The sequence below is a fragment of the Gymnoscopelus microlampas genome, assembly GCF_963454915.1.
Source record: "Gymnoscopelus microlampas genome assembly, chromosome: 17".
NCBI lineage: Eukaryota > Metazoa > Chordata > Actinopteri > Myctophiformes > Myctophidae > Gymnoscopelus > Gymnoscopelus microlampas.
The window spans coordinates 38,651,859-38,677,500 of NC_139954.1; the positions used below are offsets into that span (position 1 = coordinate 38,651,859).

The window sequence follows — 25,642 nt, forward strand, 5'->3', positions numbered from 1 at the left end:
TTCAAACAAAACTCAGTCTGTACACAGTTAGACAGGGGTAAACTATAGGAAGTTGATGCAGAGAGGTGTTTTATCTGGTTTAAGTTATCACAATAGAATTCCACATAAACACATCAAGCTAAGTCAGCCGAAACACAGAGAGAGTGAACTGTGGTGTATGTGATCCAAGCGTTGTAATTGTATAAATCCCTCAACCAGCTGGGGTACCGCCTAGCTGGGGTCTGAGGGGTGGAACTTGGCAGTGAGCCCAGTCGTCACATCTCAGCAGCAGCAGCAGCTCGATAATCTGGTCACCTTCTAGGCCAGAACGTTGGAGAGTGACCTCCCGTCCTGTCACTGACCCAAGGTCCTTCAACATGTCCCTACGGATATAATGAATATTTTGGAAATGGGGCCACGAAATTGGTCACTTACTTTGTTTCACTGCCACACTAACTATGAGAAAGTTTTACTTTTAGGAGACTTATCCACATCGACAACCAGAATGTCAAACTTGTATCCGAGTTGCTTGATCTTATCCATATCTAACGAGCTAGTAGATCTGCTATTTCCTTCTTTGTCACCATTATTATTACTGCAAAATGTGTGAGGAAAGAAAACAAAAATATTTTTACTCTTATGTAAGACATAACAAAAGTCTTGAATCTTGAAGTCTCTTCTTTGGAGAGACATTGACAGTGCTTCTTTGTCAATAGCGTTTCCAGCATCAGAGCTCAAATGGTGCCATATCCGTGTCCTCTACCACACAGTGAGGTGTATCTTATTCTTTAATTTGTTTTATCCGAAATGCCAGTCAGATGGCTGATATGCCAGTCAGATTGACTGAGGATGATTGATGGCATGAGATCCTGCTCCCCCCTTTAGATGTTTTACATACACGGTTTTTAAAATAGGTTTCTGCCATTTTTTTTAATCTTCAGACAACCTCCGATAGCCTCAGGGACTGATGAAATCCAGCATGAGCCCTCACATCCTCAGGATGATCTACAGCAGCATCCTGACAAGCTGGTGCTTTTCCTTTTTTTTTTTTACCTTTATTCATACAGGTAAAAAAAATCCCATTAAGATCAAGATCTCTTTTTTGAGAGAGCCCTGTTCAGGACAAGTTGCAAACGTACACAACATAAAACAAACAATCGCGCAGAACAAAAAACAACAAACTTGGTTTTTTTTACCATGTTGATTGTACCAGTGAAAAGTTACCTTTTGTGGACTATGTGGTTGAACCTGACCAATGCGCTGATACTCTTTTGCGCCTTAATCTCATGTACACCACACTGATATTCTTTTTGCACCTCAATGTCTAATATCATGTACAGCATATACTCTTCTACCTGCTGCTATGTTCATGCACCTTATGTCTTAACCTCATGTACTGTACATATACTGTATCGGCCAAAAAACTAATTTCACCCACTGTTTTTTTTGGGGACCCCCAGTTTGGGAACCACAGACTAAGGGACAGTTTCCACAGCAAGGCCATCAGGCTGCTGAATATTAGCCTGGAATCCAGTCTGACTCGCTATGTTCAGCCTGATTTCCCAATGGCACCAAGTACTTAAGTACTGTACATCATTGTACATCAGGCGGCTCTGGTCCCGCCCCGACCACAGACCATTACATTGGACGGTTCTGGTCCCGCCCCGCCCACAGACCAAGCGGGTCAGTTTGGATTCCTGGCTGAATAGGTGCTGAGCCCTGCCGCCACAAAAGAAGTCAACATAGCCAATCTACAAGCTCACAATGTGTCGCATCGCAATGCATTGTGAGCTTGTAGCTCAGCTATTTTAACTATTTCTTAACATTTTTGTTCCATTTCTTTGGACATACAAAGTTTTCACGCGTCAGCGACGATAGATCCCAGAAACACACATGCACACATGCAGACACACACAGACACAGACACACACACACACACACACACACACACACACACACACACATACACACACACACACACACACACAAGCCTCTTGCAGAGCCACACCGTAAATAATAAAAGATGATAATGTGTACTGTATTTATTGCCATAATGAGCTGTGCAAGAACACTAAGTAAACCCCAGGGGGTTTATTGAGTAGCTCCTTTAACAAGAACCAAAAGATTGTACATGACAATTATTACATTACTTTGCAGTTATTACTATTCATTATTTGCCAGACTTCCAATTTGTACACTCAAGAGTTACAGACCAGTTAGGCTCCATTTGGTTCATATCAATCATTTACGGGACACCTGCCCTGGAACCCCACCAAGGTCCCCTGGGGGTCCCCAGACCCCACTTTTGGTTTACATCTACCTTCAACGTGCTTTGTCATCATTTTTTGCCTTTTCTGGCGACAGACACAGTGAACAAACAGTGTGTTATCTCTCCCTCTCCATTAATTGACTGCCATCTGGTTGTGGTTGTAGTTGCCGAGAGAGGGATTATAGGGAGGTTTGGACTGTATCTCGTCGTAACATCCTCACTCAGCCAACCTTCCTTCAAAGCTGTCCATGTTACGTTGCTGACAGATTGCAGAAATAAAACAATATAAAATCACAAGCACATTGAGTGTCTGACCAGACAATGTTTGGCTAGCAGGTGTTCGGCTAGGCACTGGCCGAAGAACCCCATGAGCTAATTTTGTTCTTATTGACCGTCTGAAGCTGAAAATAGTTCCCGTTCCATTGGAGTATGATAATAGAGCCTTTACCGGAAGGAATGAATGACCTTCCATTGGGAATCCAACCTACCTCAGTGTCCTCTTTTAAATCTATTTTAAAGAGTTTTTTTTTTTAATTTCATAGTCATTTCTGTGCTTGTATTTCTTGTGAAGCAGTTTGTAAACTTGTTTTAGAAAAGTGCTATAAAAATCTAGTTTATTATAATAATATGTCCACCACATAAGTATATTATTTAGATAGCGTGTTGTTTAGACAGATGCTAGGTTTGATAGGTACTTTGTAGAACTTGAAGGCTGATGTTGTAGTTAGTTTTCCAGTTCAGATTATAAACTACAGCAAATGAAAAACGGCAGACTAATGGCAAGCTAGTAAACAACGCAGCTGCAGCTAATCAAATTAACAATGGGTGTGTTCGATTTAGGTGTGCCCACAGCCATGGGTGTGTTTACTGTGTTAATGTGTGACAATATTGAACACATAAATCTATCACACCCATTATTAATTGTATTCGCTGGCGCTGTGTTGCATACATCACTGCGTACTATAAGGTCAGCCTTGTGCAGCCTGCCATGCTTTTTTGCCCTGCTCTAGTTTTTAACCAGCACAGGAAAACAAAACTCAGCAAAATTGGCCTACGGTTTCATCCCCGTTCATAGTTTTCTTTGCACTTGATGCATGGCTGACGGGCAATATTATCAATACAACTATGAATAACAGTATACTCTTCAGGGAAAACTAAATAGATGTGCCACTTATCCAGGAAATAACATCAAATAATGAGAAGTAGGCCTACCCCCCACACACTCCTACACCCCCCTGTGAATTCTGAATTAACCCATTAAGACCTGGAACTGTGTCATTTTTAGATTTGAGTTAAACAGCATTATTTTACACTTTGGGCTATTCAAAAATAGCAGATATACAAGCTCATAGCGCGGCACTCTGTGTAGATCTGCTATTTTTGAAAAATCGTGAAAATGTGTGCAAATCTTTGAATATGTATATTTTTAAAGCGAACATTTTGAACTCAAATCCTTGCATCTGGGGGGTCCCTGGAACAAAATATTTTGATGGGGGTCCGCGGCCAAATACATATAATTTTGGAGGTCCTTGACATGAAAAAGATTGAGCACCACTGATATAGAAACATACGTTTTTGAGAATACTGTTGAGATTTAGGAGACATGTAGAATCGCCTTCAGGTCTCTTAATCTCCAATTCTATGACTGAATGAATGGTATGAGAAGTAAATGGACGGACAGACAAACAGATATATTGTTGAGCTGGAATAGGTGGGACATGTAGCGAGCACAACAACAGAATGGAACACTGTGACCTTGGAGGGAGCGTGCTTACTTTTTATTTTTTTTCCACAACAGATAGCACTAGAGAGAGAGGCTGCAAGGAGGCAGAGAGAGCTCACATAAAGCACAGCCATGGAAGACAAAGATGGAGTGGCCACCTGTGATGTGCGCGGGGCGTGACGCAAGAGAAACTGACTGTTGAATAATGCATGGTCAGCGTGTGTGTGTGTGTGTGTGTGTGTGTGTGGGGGTGTGTGTGTTTGTGTGTGTGTGTGTGTGTGTGTGTGTGTGTTTATGTATGTAGAATGTCTTTATGTGTGTGTGTGTGTGTGTGTGCGTGTGTGTGTGTGCCCGTGTGTGTGTGCGTGCCCATGTGTGTGTGTGCGTGCCCGTGCGTGCCCGTGTGTGCCCGTGTGTGTGTCCGTGTGTGTGTGTGTGCAGAAACAGAATAGCACTGCAAACAACCATACCATGAACAACAGCATGTCCCTCCGCATCTCGTTCTCTCTATCTCCCTTTGTCTCACTCTGTCATTCTCTCTCTCTCACTCTCTCTCTCTCTCTCTATTGTCACACACCACGCAGTTCATCTGAACACAGAGCGACAGCTGTCTGTGTCCAGCTGAGGCATGTCAGGGCTGATCTTGTGGAGTGGATAGCTTGCTAACCTCTCGGACACTCTCAGGCACACACTAACACGGTTAGACCGCAGCGTGTTCATACAGGAGTGTGTGTGCGTGCGTGCGTGCGTCTGTTACCCAGGTGTATTCCTGCATCTGTCCCCTTAGGCTACGCACCATGATGAAATAGCAATGTGGTTAATCCCATATGCTGTCACAATACATCATTCTACAGCAAAGAAAGACAGACAGACAGACAGAAAGAAAGAAAAGGCGAGCGCGGCAGAACTAGAAAGAGAAAAGATATGGAGAGAAAAACGAAGTGCAGAGACAGACAGACAGACAGGCGTCCCAATGTTTGAAGATGATTTGAAGCTACTCTTAAAGGTCTTTGATCTCGTCTGGAAATCAACAAAAAGCCTGGCACAAGGTGGAAGAAAGAGGCTCAGGTAAAGTGGTTGTCTGGCTACTGGAAGATGTCCTTGATAAAGACAGAACCCTGCTGAGAACAACAACATGCACCATCTCTCAGCTGTGAATGGCTGACACATTGGAAAGCAATGCAAGCAAAGGTGCTCTAACATAACATTCATACAAAAACTAAACAAAGGTCTTAGAATGAGAACAGAGATGTATACCCACTGCTGTTATAAAACTGAACCGAATGTCATTTCACGAAATGACAAAAATAATACTGTTTACTCTAGTGAGTGAAAGACAATTTGTCAGTGAAAGAGACCACGTGCAGTATAGTACAGTACACAGCTCACTCCCAAATGCATTCCATCTCTGACGCTGCAGCAAAGAATTTCTATTACAGAATTACTTTTTCGTCTGTTTGTTTATACAAGGGATATTATGCTTTGCCATGACGACCCAACAAAAGATATCAATAATTCATGCAAGATTACCAAGAAGATAATAGCAAACTATGCATACCAGTGGTTTTCAATTCAAAGTGCGGGTTGTGGCCCCCAGGGAGCGGCAGAGAGGCCAATTGGAAAGGGGTAAAAATCATAAAACGTCTGTCAGGTGGAAACCTCATTATGTCCAAGACTGTTACTTTCTAGAATTCAAATAAATAAGAAAATACACCAAATATTGCATATTTACAAATATTGAAACCAATGAAAAGTATTAAAAAGCGCTTCTGACTAAACCTCCCGACTCCATTGGATCCTCAAACCACCCAACTCCAACTTGTGGAGTTAGGTTGTTTGAACATCGTGATTAGAATGACAAAGACTGGTCATCTCCACATTGATGGTCAAAAACCTCCCAACGCCACTTGAGATGCATGTGTTTGGGTAAAGTGATGATAACATAAGGACACATTCAAGTATCTGACAATGTGTAAAGTCACCGTAAAAACTTTGATGAGGCAGTGTTGTCTTGTTCTAAAAACATGCATTTCTTTTCATTTCGTGAAAAGTTGATATTTTGAACATAGCTGGTTTCTGCCCGACAGCAGAGATATACTGCATGTGTATTTGTGTGAGCGTGTCAGTGCAGAGTACAGCCATGCATTTATGCATTACACTTACTTTTCAGTGATAAGGTTTACGCGGATGGATGATTGCGTGGGGGTGCGTGTGTGTACAATTGTCTCACACAATCTAAAGTGTGTTTCAAACCCTGGCCTACGGCACACACATACAGTACATACATTACACACACGAACACACACACACACACACACACACACACACACACACACACACACACACACACACACACACACACACACACACACACACACACACACACACACACACACACACACACACACACAAACACACACACACACACACACACACGTGCGTGATCACCTTAACCGTATGACCTAGTTGATTTAAATCCTTGGTTGTGCATCAAGTCACGCATCGAAAATAGCCGATCTGCAAGCTCACAACGCTATGATAGCCTTTTCACTATGCTGGCATGCAGACGTGGCTTCAGAAGCCACTAGTCACGTGTGTGTACTGTACTGTATGTTGTCAAAGCCATGGCGAAAGGAGCGAGACGGCCGTGTCAACGAGTCAGCCGTGACATCAGGATTAGGCCTCGGGCGAGACGAATGACAATAGACACTGCTGCTCACAACATGCAACTACACCCCACAGCATGGATACCAGGACACACGCACCATGGTAGACTTCAATGAACCACTCAAATGTGTCAAGGACCCCCTAAATTAATATATATTTGTCCATACTAGATTTGTTTTCTTTTCTTTCTTTACAATAGCAGATCTACCAGCTCACGTGTCACATCGCAACGCTTTGAGAGCTTGCCATGTGCTATTGTCAAATGGCCGATGCTTATAGGTTTAAAGTGCTCATGTGGCCTATAATAGTGGCGACACGTTTTGAGCTTGTAGATTGTGATACTTTTGTGCGACGCTGTAGTATGATTAAGTAGGGCGTTAATTTACGAAAAAACACAAAAAGTAAAAAACAATAGGAGATAAGAGGTTTCTACCCTACAGCAACGATATCTGCGAAAACAAATGGGATTGTCCTACACTTGGCCAAGCCTAGATATGTTGCCACACACAACGGTGGTCCTGGACTGCCGTGACCTGCCCTGCTGACACTGTTCCAATTCTCACTTTTCCCTAGTGGTGGAAGAAGTACTCAGATATTTTACTTAAGTAAGAGTAGCAATACCACAATGTAGAAATACTCTGTTACAAGTAAAAGGCCTGTGTTCCAAATGTTACTTGAGTAAAAGTACAAAAGTATTGTCATCAAAATATACTTAAAGTACTAAAAAAGTAAAAGTACTAACGTGTTTGAAAATAGCAGATCTACAAGCTCGCAACGCGTTGTGAGCTTGTACATCGGCTATTTTCAAATGCCTATAAAATAAGGCTAAAGTAGTTAATGTGTGTTGTATCTGCAAAGTAACTAAAGGTTTTAAATAATTGTAGTGGAGTAAAAGTACAATATTTGCCTCTGAGATGTAGTGGAGTAGAAGTAGAAGTATTGACAATTTGGAAATACGCTAGTAAAGTAAAAGTACCTCAAAATTGTACTTAAGTACAGTACTTGAGTAAATGTACTTAGTTACTTTACACCCCTGCTTTTCCCTGCAGACCCCACAGTGTCAGGGCTTGTAATGGCCATGATATGATCTGTTCAGGACAGCCTCACTGGTAGAAGCATCACTTTAGAAAGAAGATTGATGAATTCAACATGACACCACAAACAGCAGAGTGAGCAAAATGGCTGAGAGGCAGCGGCAGGAGTAGCAATACTCAGTATAAAAATACTCTGTTACAAGCAAATGGCCTGTATTCGAAATTTTACAAGTAGAGTAAAAGTGCAAAAGTATTGGCATAAAAATATCCTTAAAGCACCAAAAGTAAAGGTTCTCAAATTTGTCAAGTGTTAAACGTTTTTCGAAAAGAGCAGAGCTTAATGGTTAATGTATGTTTTGTAATAATACATCAACAATAAAGTGACAAGTAACTAAACTGTAGCAGATTAAAAAGTACAATTGTACCCCTGAGATGTAGTGGAGTAAAAAAGTTAAAGAAAACACTCAAGTAAAGTAAAAGTACCTCAAAATTGTACTTAGTAAATGACTTTCCACCACTGCTGAGAGGCCTCAGAAACACGAGAGACAGAGAGAGAGAGAGAGAGAGAGAGAGAGAGACACAGAGAGACAGAGAGACACAGAGAGACACAGAGACAGAGAGAGAGAGGGAGAGAGAGAGAGGATCAAAGAGTAAGCACAGCTGAGGCGAGCGAGCTACAGTGGAAGGGATTTATGGCTCCGGTGTAGCTCAATGGTTAAAGAATGGCACTAACGCTGTTCAAGATTCAGTCCCCCTGGGGTTCATGTTGTGTCCTCTCATAACGCTGCCGCAGGCCATTTTGGATAAAAGTCTCTCCAGCAAATTTAATTACCGGACACTGGGTCGAAGACAGAGCGGTCCCGTGCCTCTCCTTATCCTCCATGGCTCTACAAATGTACATTAAAACCACTTAACGCTTAACCCCTATATATACTGTGTTGACCAGGGTCCCCCCAGGGGCCTATATACTTGGTACTCTACTTTTTTTGCCCCCTAGACCAGAGCAGAATGTTTCAATGTCAGTAAACAAGCAAATATTTCCGGGTAGAACGTCTGTGGACGTTTTTCACAATATAAAATAAAGTGTCCGGAACATTAGCTATGTTTAGTTTGTCAACCTGTGGATAATTAGAACAAGATAATGTATTTCTACTAGTCAATAACAAGTGTCCCATTCTTCCAGAAATAAATACTGATACTATAATATATAATAATAATACTGCTCCAATGCGACGTTGTCAGCGTTATCTCGTTTTCTTTTTACTTAAGTAAAAGTATCTATACTGCAATGTAGAAACACTCTGCTACAATTAAGGTCCAGTAATCAAAATAACTTGATTAAAAGTACAAATGTATTGGCATCAAAATATAAGTAGCAATAAGTATACAAGTACCAAAAGTAAAAGTATTATGCTGAATGTCCCGTTTCACAAGTTATCATACATCTAAAAAAATATACAGTAAATCTTTTGAAAATAGCAGATCTACAGTACAAGCTCACAACATGTTGCGAGCTTGTAGATCCCCATATTCACTCATTTGATGCGATGCCAAGTGCAAACTAGTTTTTAGTCATGGCTCTAAGGATGGCAATCAGTAGGTTTGTCTGTCCGTATGTCTGTCGTCTGCCTCTTTGGTCAGAACATGTGACTTTCACTCCACTACACATTGTGTGTGTGTGTGTGTGTGTGTGTGTGTGTGTGTGTGTGTGTGTGTGTGTGTGTGTGTGTGTGTGTGTGTGTGTGTGTGTGTGTGTGTGTGTGTGTGTGTGTCTTGTAAAGTGTTTCAGAGTGGCATCAAGTGGGTGAGGCTGGGTGAAGTGCATGAGTGCTGCCCTTTAGAACACACATGGATCGACTGCCCACGCGCTGAAGTAGGGAAGGCTTTAACAACTTAAACCCTTTATTCTTAGAGAAATGGCACTGCGTTGCGTTGCAACGCAACGCAACGTGTGAGCTGGTAGAACTGCTAGGGATACTGGGGTTCAAGTGGTTAAAAGATGCTCGTTCATTTTACACAGTGCATGGTCCGTGTCTAAATTTTTTTGCAAAGTAGAATGTCCTTTAATTGTTGCAAGCCAATTTCATGCCGTTGCAACAATTTAATTTTAAGGCGGGTGTGAGTGATTTTGTGTTGTTTTCTTTTATTGTTCAAATACCGTATACAAGATAAACAAGGGAAATTGGAAAATAGAAGCAGAGCAACTTGAACTGGATAAAATTGGTATCACAAAACGCAAATGTATTTTCTGTTTATGAAAGAGCTGTAGAGATGGGGAGAACCCTATTACTGAACAAACACCCTATATATCAATGATTACTATCAGAATGTAGAGTTTAATTTTCATTATGTTTTACAAAAACATATCTGCAACTAGTTCAGGACAACTCTCTGCCAGGAGGCATGCCCTATACTACCTCTCTCCATCTATCTCTCTCTGACATAAACACATTCCCTATTCTGGGCTTGTCATAATAGGCAAACAACATTCGTTGAAAATAGCAATAGCTGTAAAAGTGGCCATTTTCAGCAAAGAGAGTTGGTGTAGAGGGGGAAAAAGGAGGGGACCATGTATAGATCCATGGGGGACCCTGGTCAATTCAAGTATATAGGCCAGGGTTAGAGGTAAAGGGGCCTAATCCTAGCCTGATTATAATCAGACTGAAGCTCCGTGAAGCTTCTCAGTGGAGTGGGTGTCTATGGTCTGGAGCCAGGCTAGCCTAATCCTAGCTCTGGTCCATATAGCGTTAGAAGGAGTTCTCAGAGAACTCTTTCTAACGCTATGGAACAGAGCCTAATCCCAATGTCCACACACAAAGGCTGTCACAGACCTTGAGGCATGTTCCCACCATGCCATCAAGCAGTGGTGGAAGAAGTACTCACATTTTGTAGAGCTTCCCACAGATAAAAAAATAGTTTTGGAGGCCCTAGAAGTGTCACAGAGACTAGATTTATTTAGGGAGCATTGTTAGTCGTCTGAATGTAATCAAATAAAAAACTTAAATAAAAATAAGCAATCGCCATTAAATCTGCTTATTTCAGCAGAAAACTTATATCAGATTTAAGCCCTGCTTACAGTCGTTGCTGTCCGGCAGAAACTCAATTTCAACAGCTTTTGCATTTCTTTCCATACATCAGTGCTATTGTGTGTTGATTAAAGAAATATTGAACCAATGAAAAGTATCAAAAAGCGCTTCTGACAAAACCAGCTTACTCCATTGGATCCTCAAGCTAAACCATCTAAGTGCACCAAAGGGGGGTGGAGTTAGCTGGTTTTGCTGACTCCAGGCTCCACCCCCTTTTGACCTCCAACCTCATTGTGAGCTTTGAGGTCCATTTAGCTGTTCTTATCAATGATGAATAAAACTTCCTAACTCCACTTTTTGTTTTGTTTTTGTAATTTCCTGAAAAATGAACATTTTGGAGTTAGCTGGTTTCTGCCGGACAGCAGAGATATACTTTGTGTACAATGAATAGCGAAAATTGCCCATTTACAAGCTCACAATCGTTAAATCAGCTATTTTTTGTTTTTGTTGAATATGATAATCATAAATGTTTTCTCTATAATTATATGCCAAAAATAGAGGCACCAGAGTGAAAGCATAAAGTGGCACTTAGCATGCACAAGTCATAGTATGCAAAATTGCAAATAGATTAGTTTTACCATGAAAGTAAAGACAAAACCCTTTGCGTACAACCACACACAACGGGGGAGCTGTCCTTGACTTTCATCAGGCAACGAAGAGTGAAAATCGAGAATGAGAAATAATGAAGCAATGCGGAGTGAAATGACGGCATGATTGAAAAAAAAAACCACTGAATTGAGACTCAATTATGTACACACAGCATGGGGTAAGAGAGGAGACTGTGTCCAACAGTTCAAACGCCCATATATATAAAATAGAATACATCGAGCATTGCGTTAGTTCAGGAAGTCACGGCAATCAGGCTGTTCCCCACGCTCAGTCCAAACTCACTCGCTAGCAAGCTAACCCATGCGCCCTCAATCCTAATGGTTCATTCTAGGCGGTATTTTTAAGCAGAACGCTGTTCACTCTTCACTCAAGGCTCGTCAGGAAAAGAGACTTCATGCCTTCCATATGCGCTGTCTTCGGCGAATGCTCTGCATCTCTTGGGAAGACAAGGTGCCCAACAGGGATGTCCTGGCCCGTGCAAAAGTACCATCCATGTACGCACTCATTAAACAGAGACGTCTTCGCTGGCTGGGTAATGTGTGCCATATGGAGGCTGGCAGAATCCCTAAAGACCTCCGCTATGGAGAGCTCGCTTGGGGAAAGAGGCCAAAAAGGGGGCCACAGCTACGATATAAAAGACCTACTGTATGCAAGCGAGACCTAAAAGCCACAAACGTCGACACAACCACATGGGAAGCCTCAGCAAAAAACAGAGACACGTGGAGGCTTGAAACCCAGAAGGGGCTGCAGAGGTTTGAAGGACACCTGTTGGTTCAGCTGGATGAGAAGAGGGCCCACAGAAACACTACAAACCAGTCTGAAAGACCTGCTACCTCCATCATATGTGAGCAGTGTCAGAAGGACTGCCACTCGCGTATTGGCCTGTACAGTCAGAAGAGGCACTTGCTTCAGCACTGCAGTGGGAAACCAGAAGCGCTGATCCAATGGTCCTATGGGACTTTGGAAGCCGACGACATGTCAGTATGTGTTAATTGTATAGATTCCTGTGGATGGTATGACATTATTCTGTGCATCTTACATTATGCCCTTGAAGAGGTCAATGTTATGTTCATGTAATAACTCTGTATCGTTAGGCTATGCTTCGTTAGTGATCTCAGGTTCTGTGTCATGCTTTGTGCAGATAATATGTAGTATCACACCGCCAAATATCATTGCAATAAATGGTTTATCTAGACGTAAGTGTCTGACTGAAATGACGTAGCATACAGTATAGTATAGTGTTTCTTAATGTCAGGTCCAGGGACCACCAGGTTTCTAAATGGACCCTTATGGGTCTGAGTGTACAAAAATAGAACAGAATGGACCCATTAACTAGTGTCCAAAAAAACACAGAGGATTTCCCAGATTGGGGTCCGGACAGTGTTCCTTCTAGGATGCATGCCTGATGCTATCACACACTGCTCCAGAGTCCCTCACACACACTGGAACATTAACGAGTGCAATAAACAAACAGAGTGAATAGATCTTTTTTTGTAATGTCCTGACTCAGCTGCCGTGGCCTGATTATCTCAGGGGGCGGTGGCGTGTGTGTGTTAGCTATCCTCACTCTCAGCGCACACACACACAAACACACACACACACCTTTCCGTTGCCTACTTTTATGAATGGAGACACCTACAATACAATCAAGTGACCCGCACACCGTCTACACCTGCACAATAAGGACAATTTTTATTAAGGTTACGTTTCGATCAATAGACCATATTCAAGTATCTGAGATGCCTGAAGAAGGTCAATTGACCGAAACTATTTACTTTACTTTAATATTTCCATGTTTCAGTACTTTATACATCTATTTCACATCACCTCAGAGGCACATATCATACTTTTTACTCTACTACACTAACCAAATAAGCACTATTTTATAGTTCAGCCATTTGAAAATAAGTATTTGATGGCAATACTTTTGTACATTTACTTAAATGGATATTTCACTTTCAAATAAAATAAACATTACAAAATATATATATAAAAAATAAATGAAAAAAGTAATTAAATAATCATGGCCCCCTCAGGCATTAGAAGGATATTCTAATGCATGAAGGGGCCATGATTTTTCCATTACTTTTTTCCTTTTTTTGTAATATACTTTTTATTTTATTTGAAAGTGAAATATAAGTAAAAAAATTGAATACGGGACTTTTACTTGTAACTTCTTCCACCACTGGAGAAAAGTAGCATATCAAAGAATCGTATTGCATAATGGATCATAGCATATCATTCATGTCTCGTCTGTATCATATAGCAGAAGGTATTTGCTGAAAACGTTTGATCCACTACCTCGCTGACAGACGTCTATCGTCAGAGCATCTCTCTATACTCCCCCAGCTTCTCTGTTCCCAGTCCTCTCCTCTCCTCTCGCTGCTGACATCTACTCCTCCCTAATTGATCCCACACTAAGGCATCCGACAGGCAGCAGATACATGGTAATGTGAGACCGGCTGGCACTCGCCTTCCAGATGACTCACTGCAGATCCTCAGGAAGTTCAGATCGGCCGTGCCAGAAAGTTTGCCGGGGTCGTTTGGCAAGAGAGAAAGCGGTGACATCACCTCTCACGCACCCACGCTTCACCACTGTCACTGGCAGTGAGAGATTCAATTAAGAAAGGGCCGGTGCTGCAGGGTTGGTTTTGCAATTAACCCATTCAATCCGGGAACGCATCTGTGTCATTTTTGATTTCTTTGACTATTCAAAAATAGCAGATCAATAACTCATAGCGTGGCACTCAGTGCCACGCTATGAGTTATAGATCTTCTATTTTAGAAAAATCTTGAAAATGTTCGCAAATCTAATCTTATACACTATATATATTTTCAAGTGAATATTTGTAACTCAAATATTTGCTTCTGGGGCGGGGGGTCCCTGGAACGATACCTTTTGGAGATGGGGGTCCGCGGCCAAATACATATCTAAAACAGTATGTTGCTATATCAGTGGTGCTCCAACTTTTCCAAGTCAAGGACCTAGATCTACAAGCTCATAGTACGGCACTTGTTCCCCGTCTTAATAGATTATCCCATTTTGGGCGGGAACCCCATTTGTAACTATACCTTTCAGGACGGGAACCCCTTTTGGGGTTCTTGTTGCCATGTACAGTATATAGCAACATACATTTGTTGTAATTTCTGAATAAATATTTGAAGTTTTTCAGAAAACTTAGGTCAGGATTTAGAATGTGTTTTTAGAATCGGCCTCAGGTCTAAATAGGTTAAAAAGCCATGTATGCTGCTATTATGCTGATACTGTCATGCAGTTTAGACTTTAGTATAGATTTGTATTCATGTAGTTTAGTTTATTTTGACAATGGTCACATTGAGGTTTAAACACAGAGTTAACATCTGACTGAAGCTGTTCGTGTGAGGTTTAGCTCACAAAGAATTTCACTGGCCTTTTACTCTGTGATTGGTATTGTTGACAATAAAGTTGAACCTTGCACCTTGTTTTGTTTGTTTTGTTCAAATAAGTGTTTAATCGTTGTATATTCCCGTAGCAATCATTGCCACCATGTGTTTATTCAGTAGCAGGGCTCTCCCCGTCTCTGCAGCTCTTTGGTAAACAGAAAATGCATTTTCAGTTTGAGATACCAATTTCATCCAATCAAGAGGGAAAACTCATGCAGGATACAGGATAAACAAGTGAATGGAAGTGATTAAACAAAAAAAGCAGACGAAACTGGAACTGCAACACTATAAATTGAAGGCTGATGAATGGGTTCCCTCTCTCTCTCAAGAAAATGCATTTTCTGTTTACTAAAGAGCTGGAGAGACAGAACAAACACTCTACGGCAATGATTGCTATCAGAATATAGAGCTTTAACTTTTTTAACAACTGTTTTGACTAGAAAATATCACCTTTAAGTTTCAACCTCAACTTCAGAAAAACGTTGTATTTGTGTGTGGCACCCTGAAATTACCAAAGGCATAAGAATGTATAAAGCTATAAAAAAAATCTCGGTACACTACTTGAACAACATCTTGATCAAGTCATCTTTTCAAATAATTGGTTAAAAGGGCAAAATAGGAGGTAGGCCTACAATCTGATTCATGAATGAAATAAGCCACATTCACATATACTGCATCGCAGGAACAGTGTCAAACACCGATAATAGCCCTCCTACAAGCTCCCTGTGAGCTTGTAGGTCTGCTATGCACTGTCGTTCTTGGACGTTCTCGGACAGTGTTGGGGCGCCATTCACGACAGACGCCAAAATTAGGCTTTATCCTAATTAAAAAGCCGTCCAACCACCAGCCGGCAGCACTGTCACAAGGCGCTCCAATCAGAATTGCTATTACAAACTGTCTGTCTGTCTGTCTGTCTGTCTGGCTGTCTATCAGCAGGATATATCAAGCAGTTATGTACCAATTTGCCATGGAATGGATTTTATTGACAACCTCCAGAGAGCACTGAGTGTCAGTATCTTATGTGTAGGCTAAGGTTTCATGAAGTTGTATCAGCCAAAAGAAGCTCCTTATAGACAAACTGCCACCTTAGCAGAGGTCTATGCGCTACTGTATATTGGTTCTCTATTTATGTCAAAAATGCCCAGATTTAACACATTTTTTTGTTGCATTATATTTAGTACAGAAGTATGTCTCTCATTGAGCCAACATCTAGCCAGTGAAACCGTTTAGTTGACCCGGGAGGGTCCCTGGACCCCACTTTGAGAACTGAGCACATTTTCTAGTTTAGAATGGGATTGTGGTGGATGCTTAGGTAATTAAGCCTCGCCATTTGAGATGAATGATTATCAAAGATGATTAGAAATTTTAATGAGGTCAACAAATCCCAGTAGTTCACCTGTGATGATATCCAGCACTAAACAGAGCGGAGTGTGCGGGCGAAAGCTCAAAGCGGTTCTCTCCCGTGCAAACGTATAATCATTATGGAACTGCTAAATGAGCATCGCATCAATCAACCACGGCTGTCACGATTACAAATTTAAGTAGACGATTAATTGTTATACAAACAATAGCGATTAATGGTTTAATTATGTTTTTGACGTTGAAAATTACATTTCTGTTTGGCTTTTAGGCTTTGAAGTTGCACATGACAAATATGAGACACAACCTAAATACACAAAGAAATGACTGACCTATCTATAACTTTATACTTAAAAAAAAACATCAATAGTGGAAATAGCCGATCTACAAGCTCACAACGTGTCGCATCGTGACGCGTTGTGTGCTTGCAGATCTGCTATTTCCACTATTTTTTAAAATGTTTGAAAATATGAACCTTTTTCAATATGGAAACGATGATGACGATTATGACAAAATAATTGTGATTATCTTAAATAATTCCGATTAGACAATTATGTAATAATTGTGACAGGCCTACGATCAACAGAAGAAAAAATATGAATAACTGAATTATTGTACCGATAGACACCGATAATGAAGTTTGTCATTGTGTGAAATGTCATAAATGGCTTCACTCGGCCCAGCGATAGAACAGGTGACCGCGCATGAATATGGAAAAAGCAATCACAAATCACAAAGGGTTTGTACCGCACTTAGGGGGAATAAGTGGGGTGAGAGATGAAGGGTCCACACAATAGCGTACAGATGAGACGTACGTGTTGTTATGAAGCAGTAGGAGATGACAGGGGGATTAGCATATAGGCACACACGTGGCTGTGAGCGGAGCGGTTCCCAGACTGAAGGGCACTTATCGCTCTCTCACATCCATGCAGGAAGCAACCACAGGTGGCTTTGCAATGAAGTGCCGCAGAGGCCAAGAGCAGAGAGGATGGGGACATAACAGGCCTCTTTTGGATTAAAATGGGGGAACGGATGGACATTATGTGCCAGTTTTATCAAACAATCAATCAATCGGCCTGACTGCCTGCATGTCTTAAACAATAAACAAGTTATTTGCTATAGATGTTCTCCATACATTCTTGACACACTTCACTTCCTCCTGAGACTTTCTGTGCCTTCTCGTCTCACAGACTTCCATGAATTGTGAGCCCTCCTTCCCGCCCCCAGCTGCGGATCGAGGGTTTCTATAGGATTATGCCTGCGGATTAGTATTGTAGTTATTGTTTTTATTGTTGTTGCATTCTCTCTCTCTCTCTCTCCCCCCTCTCTCTCTCTCTCTCTCTCTCTCCCTCTCTCGCTCTCTCTAGACTTACAATAGGCACGGTAATCATATACATGGAGTACAGAGAGACAGTGTAGTGCCTCAAGAAACTATAGGATACCAGGTAATCCAAGAGCCTATAGTCTAAACCATGGGTCTTCAACAGGGGGTCCGGGGCCCCTAGGGAGACCCCTCAGAGTTACTACAGGGGGGCCGCCAAATCTTTGTGATAGGATTTTCTTTTTTACATTAGCCTAACCACTTGAACCCTAGAATCTCTATTCTGAGGAACATTAGCCGAAAATAGCGCTGCGCGGCGTTGTGCGCTTGTACAGTAGATCGGCTATTTTTGGCAAAGAGGTTTGGTGTATGGGCAAATCAAGTACCAAGTATTGAAGGTTTAAGTGGTTAAATGTTTGACATTTACAAAAAACATACATTTACACAGCACTGATGATAGTCAATGAAGCTATGAAATCTATGAAAAAATGTAATCTGCAACACATTTTTTTACAATGTAGTGGAGGTCCCTGCTTCATCCCTCTCTCAGCTAAGGGGTCCTTGGGCTGAAAGACGTTGAAGACCCCAGGTCTAAACAATATACTATCAAACTGATAATCTGTACATTGAAACTATTCTGAGGATACCTGGTAAAATTACATTCTTAACATTGTGCTCAAGGAAAACAAGCCTAAGTAACAAAAACATGACAATGAATGTCCAAGGTATTTCTACAAGGTATGGGGCGACAGTGGCTCAGGAGGTAGAGCGGCCGCTTAGGAACCAGAAGGTTCCCAGTTCGATCCCAGGCTCCCCCAGAGTAGGCGTTGAAGTGTCCTTGAGCAAGACACTGAACCCCTAATTGCCCCTGATTAGCAGGCTGGTGCCCCGCATGGTTTCCTCCGCCGTCGGTGTGTGAATTGCTGAATGTAATGCACATTGTAAAAAGAGCCTTGGATAGAAATGCACAATTTACATGGTAGTCATATCTTGGTCAGTCGCTATAGCGATGGTTCTCAAAGTGGGGTCCGTGGACCCCCAGGGGTCCTTGAGGGGGTACCCTGGGGTCCCCAGCAAAATGAGTGAGATGAAACATAGCGTCAGTGCGTCACAATCATTTTAACCCCTTTATCCATATTTTATACTTTGGCTATTCAAAAATAGCTCAGATCAACAAGCTCATAGCAAATGTATCAATTTGGGGGTACTTGACTCAAAAAAGTTTGAGAACTACTGCGCATCGGTAGCATCACTCAAGCAGGGGGTGATTTTTGCTCAATGTTTGCCCCAAAATAGCGCGCTATAGGGTTCTTGTGGTTAAGTGGTCAATCAAGTGGTTCTGAGCAGTGAGCACCTTTACAACTGTGTTCCGTAACACCTCCTTCCAAAAGCACACATACAGAAAAGAGTATAGAATCAAAATAAAATGTGCTAAAATATCTTCCCACATGGCTCTCTTGCCTTGCTGAAGACGATAATATCACGACTAAGTTAGAGAAGTTTGCCACGGCTCCAAAGACTCCCACACACATATACGTGCGCGCGCGCGCACACACACACACACACACACACACACACACGGTTTAATCTTCTGTACTGCGATAGCCTTAAAGAACCTTTTCTGCTGTGCATGTAAGCTCATACTTCATGAACTAATACTGTAAATAGAGAAAAGGTCAGGGGAGCACACTGTAAAATCCTGAGTGTTCATTTGGTCCGTTTGGTTACATTTCTAACACTCTCTCTCAGCATTACAAATGGATAAATGAACACGTTAGTTTGTGCTGTGTAACAGTCTTTCATTAATCAGATCAATTCTAAAGGTCTGTGTGTGTGTGTGTGTGCTGGCGTGCGTGCGCGAGTTTGTTCCACAATTTACTTCAAACTCCCCTGAGAATTAATCTCGAGACTGAAAAGCACTTCGAAAATAAAAGGCTTCTCTGAGCAGTCATGAATCAACATACTGTGTACCACATAGTGATTTCTCACAAGAAACATTTAAATGTCATGGTTTTCTTTTTCACTTTTTCAAGCCATTAAGTCAAATTTCTGAAAGTAAGTTAAAGCTAACAGTCCATAACTTCCATGCATGTTCAATCCGGAATTCAAACCCACATTAGAGGCTTAGGGTGGAAGAGTACAGCGACTTGCAACGGGTCTGGTCTTCAAGACTTCGATACATTGATCCCCTACTCAGTGTTGATTTCGTCGCCTAAAAATATGACGAAAGATCTTTGTCGACTAACTTTTTAGTATATACTGACAATTTCATCAACAAATAAAAACTAGACTAAAATGTTAGTGAGGGACTAGTGGAGAAGAGATCCAGTAGAACTAGAAGACAAGTCATTTTATGTTTGGTTGCGCTTGCATGCTGAAAATAGCTGATCTACAAGCTCACAGTCACAACACATCGCGACACGTTGTGAGCTTGTAGATCAGCTATTTTCTGCATGCAACCAAGTGCAAAAATCAGCCATTATGACACCATCAAGGCCCGCCAAAATACATTTTAGTCAACTAAATCAACTGTAGATTTAGTCGACTACAATCTTATATTTAGTTGACTAAAACTAGACAAAAACAAACATTTCAGATGACTAACAAAAATTTGACTAAAACTAAATGGAATTTCATTCAAAAGACAATGACTAAAACAAAATCAAACACTGCTAATACTATCTTGCTCCCAGAAAGGCAAACAACGCACTACCTCAGCGAGCTCCACCAAAGGAGCTCCATGTGAGCGACATCCTCTAGCCCCTCCCCACTTTTGTTGTAGATAAATCTATTGCTGTTTTAGTGTTGCCGTTAATAATGTTGGTAATGTAGGCTATCTTGCTGTCATGGTGATGATGATGATGAATTGAGTACAATGGACCACAATGGAAACAAATCCTCCCCTACATATCAATGTGGGGGCTCCTTCACATGATAACAGTTTGACAAGGAGTGTTTTATATAGGGGAGCCGGAGTGGTTGGAATCAGAGGAAGTGCAGTGAAACACAGTGTTGGTGTCTGGCGGTATACAGTAGCAGAGTGTGAGAGAACAGCATGCTGGATCAATAAAGTGTCTGAACATTCACAGAACGGCCTTAAAAATGTCTGTCCTTGGGACAGGCAGAGGGAATGCTGGAGCACTCAATCTCTCTCTGTTTTTCTCCCTTTTAATCTGCACACACACACACACACACACACACACATGTGCGCGCACAGCCCCGCACACGCACACACACGCGCGCGATCATTTATGAATTATGATACAGTATGTTAGGCCCTTTAACCGGCAAAAGGGTATGGGCCTACAAGCCTATATACTGTACAGACAGTGTATTTTAATAGCAACATCTCCAAGACACAAGTGAGAGCTTGCAGATCGGTTATTCTCCACCGCCCACTGTACGACGAAGTATAATAGGGCTTAAGTGGTTAATGCAGGGTTCAGCGGTGCGGATGTTAGTGCCTTTAACAGAGTAACTAGCGTGCACTGAGCCGCTCACTGAGCAGCAGCCTTATACAGTAGCTTGCTGAATGGGACGGTTAAAGCAATCACACACACACACACACACACACACGCACACACACGCTGTTCTTTCGAGCACTTTCTTCAGCACCACCACACTACTAGCTGCTTGCTTAGGATGGTCACTGGTAGTGTTGCCATGTCTGCTTAGTATAAGCGACTTTGGGCTTGTTTTTCTGTAAAGTTGCTTTTAAATTATTGGTAGTTGCGGTTTGCAGTTTGTTGGGCTTGTTTGTCAAATGTAGTTGCTTATTTGGCCGTGTTTACTAATGTTGTTTAAAGTTTAAACCAGTGGTTTAAAAAAAAAAAAATGTCAAGGACCACCAAATTAATATGTAGGCTATTTGTCCACGGAACCCCCCCCCCCCAGTCCCGAATCTAAAACTATTTTGTGCCAGGGAGAATATTCAAAATGTTTTGCTTTTTCCCCAAGATTTGTTTGAAAATAGCAGATCTACAAGCTCACAACTTGTTGTTAGCTTGTAGATCAGCTATTTTCAGATAGCCGATGCATGTAGGTTTAAAGTGCTCGCGTGGCCTATAGAGTCTCTTCTTTTGGGCTTGTTTTCATAGACCTGGCTGCTCATTTCTCTTCCAAAATCTGGCAACACTGGTTGCTGGCTTCGCTGCAGCATCCCTCCACTTCAGCCTGGGAATGAACTCCCCCCCCTATATCCTCCCCCTATATCCTATCCCTCTTCTACACAGTCCTATAAATAAAAGCTCCCCCTCTCTTTTCCCAACCACTTCGCCTTCCTATAATAGCACAGGCAGCTCCACAACAACACAGGCTATACCCCCAGTTTATGCAACGTCATGAAATATTCACGATATCCGATCCAAAATTCACCTCCTCTTTCGGGTGAGGAATGATCGCTGCAGTCAGCTCTCTCTCCAAGTACATTCAGCACTAGCCTGCAATGGGCGAGGGGGGTGCTATAAATAGACCGTAACCCCCCCCACGAAAATCACATCAGCCGGATAGGACTGCAGGGTCGATCCGTGGGATGGCTCACTTTTATTTCCATATGTTATTTTTCTAAGTACTGTATAGCCTGTTGTCAATTCCCATAGGCCTACACACACTGTAGGCTATATCCTTGGATATGTTTTAAAAAGCCTGACTTTTACTTCATAGATTTGCAAATGTCAAAATCGATCAAATACATCTATGATAATCTTCTTGATCCAAGGCTAAGGCTCCACGTTTGCGCTCGCAGCTCGCATCTATATTTAGGCTATTGTCTTTTCTATGGTTTTCTATTACAGTTGGCCCACATCCTACACAGTCTATATGCTGTAGCATACAATATTTGACGTGTGGGCTTAGATAAGATACCGTGGAGTATTTAGGCTACTGTGGTACACAGATGGCAAGGTGGTTGGGACCGGATGCCGCTTTCATCATATGAGACTTACGTGTGTGCGTGTGTGTGTGTGTGTGTGTGTGTGTGTGTGTGTGTGTGTGTGTGTCACACACACACACACACACACACACACACACACACACACACACACACACACCATGTTGTTGTGAGTCAACTCAACGGGTATGACCAGCTGTGCACACATGGCCGTGCGTGGTGCCAAAGCTCTTCACGTAACAGACACTGGGTTATTAATGCGTTGAGGTGCGTTTCGCCAAAGAGCAAATTAAGACCCGACTCATTTACAGCCTTAAGTCGTAGGCAACTGCGACGTTGTCGCTTAACGACAAGAATAGCTCTTCAAGCTCTAACAACGGGTTGAGTTTGGCTGTTACAGCTAGCTTTTCATGGTCTTATGGCATAATACAGGCCTCCGGATGCACCATGCATCCTATAAAGCGGATCTAACCGCTCACAAGGCGTCACAGACAGACGCGAACGGGCCTTCCCACCGGATTGTGGTAACGTAATTTGGTGACACACACGGCTCTCTCACATGAGCGGACCGCCTTAAATAACTCCCAAAACCCCTGTAATACCAGATTCCCTCGTGGCGTGCAACGTTAAGCACTTCCAATCCAAGTGCTACGGTATCGAATCCCTCTCCTGGCGCAGTTTACAGTATTTATCTTATGTAAAATGCGTCGCAAATTATTTTATTGGGATTAAGGTTAGGTTTAGGCATAGTTTTTGTCACCCCAGCGAGGCAGACCACTCAGCCCACTTGGTGAGAACAGACTACAGACACTAATATTAAGTTAGGGAGTAGCTAAGCAAAAAAAAAACAGTTACAATGTCAGAGGCGTGCTGTCTCTTGGCCTTGAGCAACAAGAGGCACTGCCAAGCGAGTCACCATGCCAAACGTTGCGAAGTCCACTAGAGCCGACTCAGCGCCGTTCGAGTTATGTACTGAATGATAGGGACAGAATCATAAATTATCGCCCTCCCCTAGCGCCTAGGCAGTGCACTGACAGCGCCAAGCACTATTTCCACCAAGGAGGCAGAAGGGGGCGTCACCAAGTTACGTTACTACGATCCGGTGGGAAAGGCCCGGTCGCGTCGCGGACGTGACGCCTTGTGAGCTTGTAGATCAGCCATTCTCGGCGCGCGACACCGTCCGCGACGGAGCATAAATCATAGGCGTCCTCAACTTTGTCACATCAAAGCTTCCCAGAGAGAGAATGCTGCAAAGTTCCTTTAAATGTGAGATTTAGCACCTATAGCTGACCAAAATGTAGGTTTATGAACCGCTGTTTATAAATGTGAGATTTAGATGATAAAACAGCTGATAAAAATGTATAGGCCTAGGTAACCACAATATTCCACTAAAACCATATGTCGTTGCATGGCGGGACGCTTAGGATGTGGGAAATGATCCACAGACAGGCTGCCTGCACACTAGCTCTGGTCCTTAGCTTTAGAATGAGTTCTCCTGACGATATGTTACTTTTCAGCCGTTGCCAACACACCCGCGGTAGCGCAGGCTGCGCAGCCTCTCGTCTGTAGTCAAAATAAACAAACACACTTTTCTACTCACCAAGACAAAGAGGGTTTTATGTTGAAAGCCTACTTTCCTAAATGGGGACACTAGGAGCCTCCCACTTAACGACTAAAATACACTTTTTGGCCGGAAAAGAAAACATTTAACCGGAAGGAAATACATGTTTTTTTCACTCCACTGCGCCCCCTATAGATCTTGTCAATAGAAACATTCCATTGACATTTTTTCCTTCCGGTGGAATATTGTCTTTTCTGGCCAAAACGTGTATTTTAGACGTGAGGTAGGGGGCTTCGAGTGTTGCCACTAAGGAAAGTAGGCTTTCAATATCTTAAAACCGTCTTTGTTTTGGTGAGTAGCGAAAGCGTATTTGTTATTTTTATTACAGACGAGAGGGTGCGCTACGGTGCTACCGGGGGTGTGCGGGAAACGGCTCAAAAGTAACATAGCGTTAAGGAGAACTCCTTCTGCTTCTAACGCTATGGACCAGAGCTCCCTGCATCCCATCTAACCCTGTGTCCCAAACGGAGTCGGACATTAGCCCATGATACTGTAGGTGACACACACACACAAAAACACACACCACTAACCTTATTAATCTGAAAGTTCTCCGAGACTAAAGTCTCCTGGATGTCGATGTCTCGGGGAGTGGGGGTCCCAGCCGCACTGCCCCCTCCGTACCCCGACGGAGACCCCATGGAGCCCCCCGACGGAGAGGAGGTGGTCAGGCCGTCCAGCACCTTCCGAAACTTCTTCATATTGTATGATGTTGTTGTTTTTGTTGTTGTTGTTGTTGTTGTTGTTGATGATGAAACGAACGATTGATTTGTACTCTCTATATATATTTATATAACCCCTCCAAGACGTTATCTTCCTCTTCTCTGAAAGGCGATGCGAGAAGGTTGGAATAAAAAACAAACAAAAACAGTTTATTTTTTTCTTGCAGTAGCAGCCTTTAGTGCTTTCGTCTTGGCTTCTCTTTAAGTATGATTTAAAAAGTCATAGCAGGACCTCATCTTTGCCCTCTGGATGTCCACTGAAAAGAGGAAAAATGTACTCTGTTTTCGGAATTAACTTGCAATTAATTGCAGATGCAACGCAATCGATTGCAAATCGATTGCAAAATCGCAGCATTCACCGCTGGCCGTCGAAACTACTTAACTTCATGTTTCTTTTTGCACGCTAGAGCCACATGAACCACTTCATGGCGTGCAGGGCAATCCCGTCATCTCAACATAGTCAGCGATCTACAGCGACGGGGTGGTGGATTCGATGATAGGCACGCACAAAAATTACAGGAACTTGATGTAGACCATTCCAATAGCACAGAACCCCCCCACTTCTTCACGGCACTGTAACCCGTAGAGACGCAGAGATGATGATGAGGATGATGGTTTAAACGCGGCTGGATTCCATGCATCAAAACAAAACAAACAAAAAAAAACGAATAAGCCTAAAGTCGTACACAAGAAACGAGCTTGTTCAGAAGAAGTGACGGGACGAGATAAGAGCCGTGTTGAGGTGGAATGGTTGTTCATTCAGTGGTTTTCATCACCTCTCTCTCTCTCTATCTGTCTCTCTCTCTCTCTCTCCCCAGTCCCACTTCCCTGCAGTCGAGTGGAGGGGATCTGTCCGCGGTGCTGAAACACATCCACCCGGGCCACGCCCTCTCTCGGCAGTGATTGGATCACGGCTTTAAATCAAAGTACAGTATAATATACTG

General features: G+C 42.4%; 1 protein-coding gene across 1 annotated transcript in view; it reads right to left on the reverse strand.

The window, feature by feature from the left end:
• stxbp5l (syntaxin binding protein 5L) overlaps positions 1–24,677 on the reverse strand; it is a gene marked incomplete at its 5' end in the record, with an annotated part of 257,766 nt that extends 233,089 nt beyond the window's left edge. The window contains one exon of the mRNA XM_084085444.1: positions 24,510–24,677. Within this exon, the coding sequence (XP_083941570.1) occupies positions 24,510–24,677 (168 nt within the window). The remainder of the gene's footprint in view (positions 1–24,509) is intronic.
• Between the last annotated feature and the right edge of the window lie 965 nt (positions 24,678–25,642).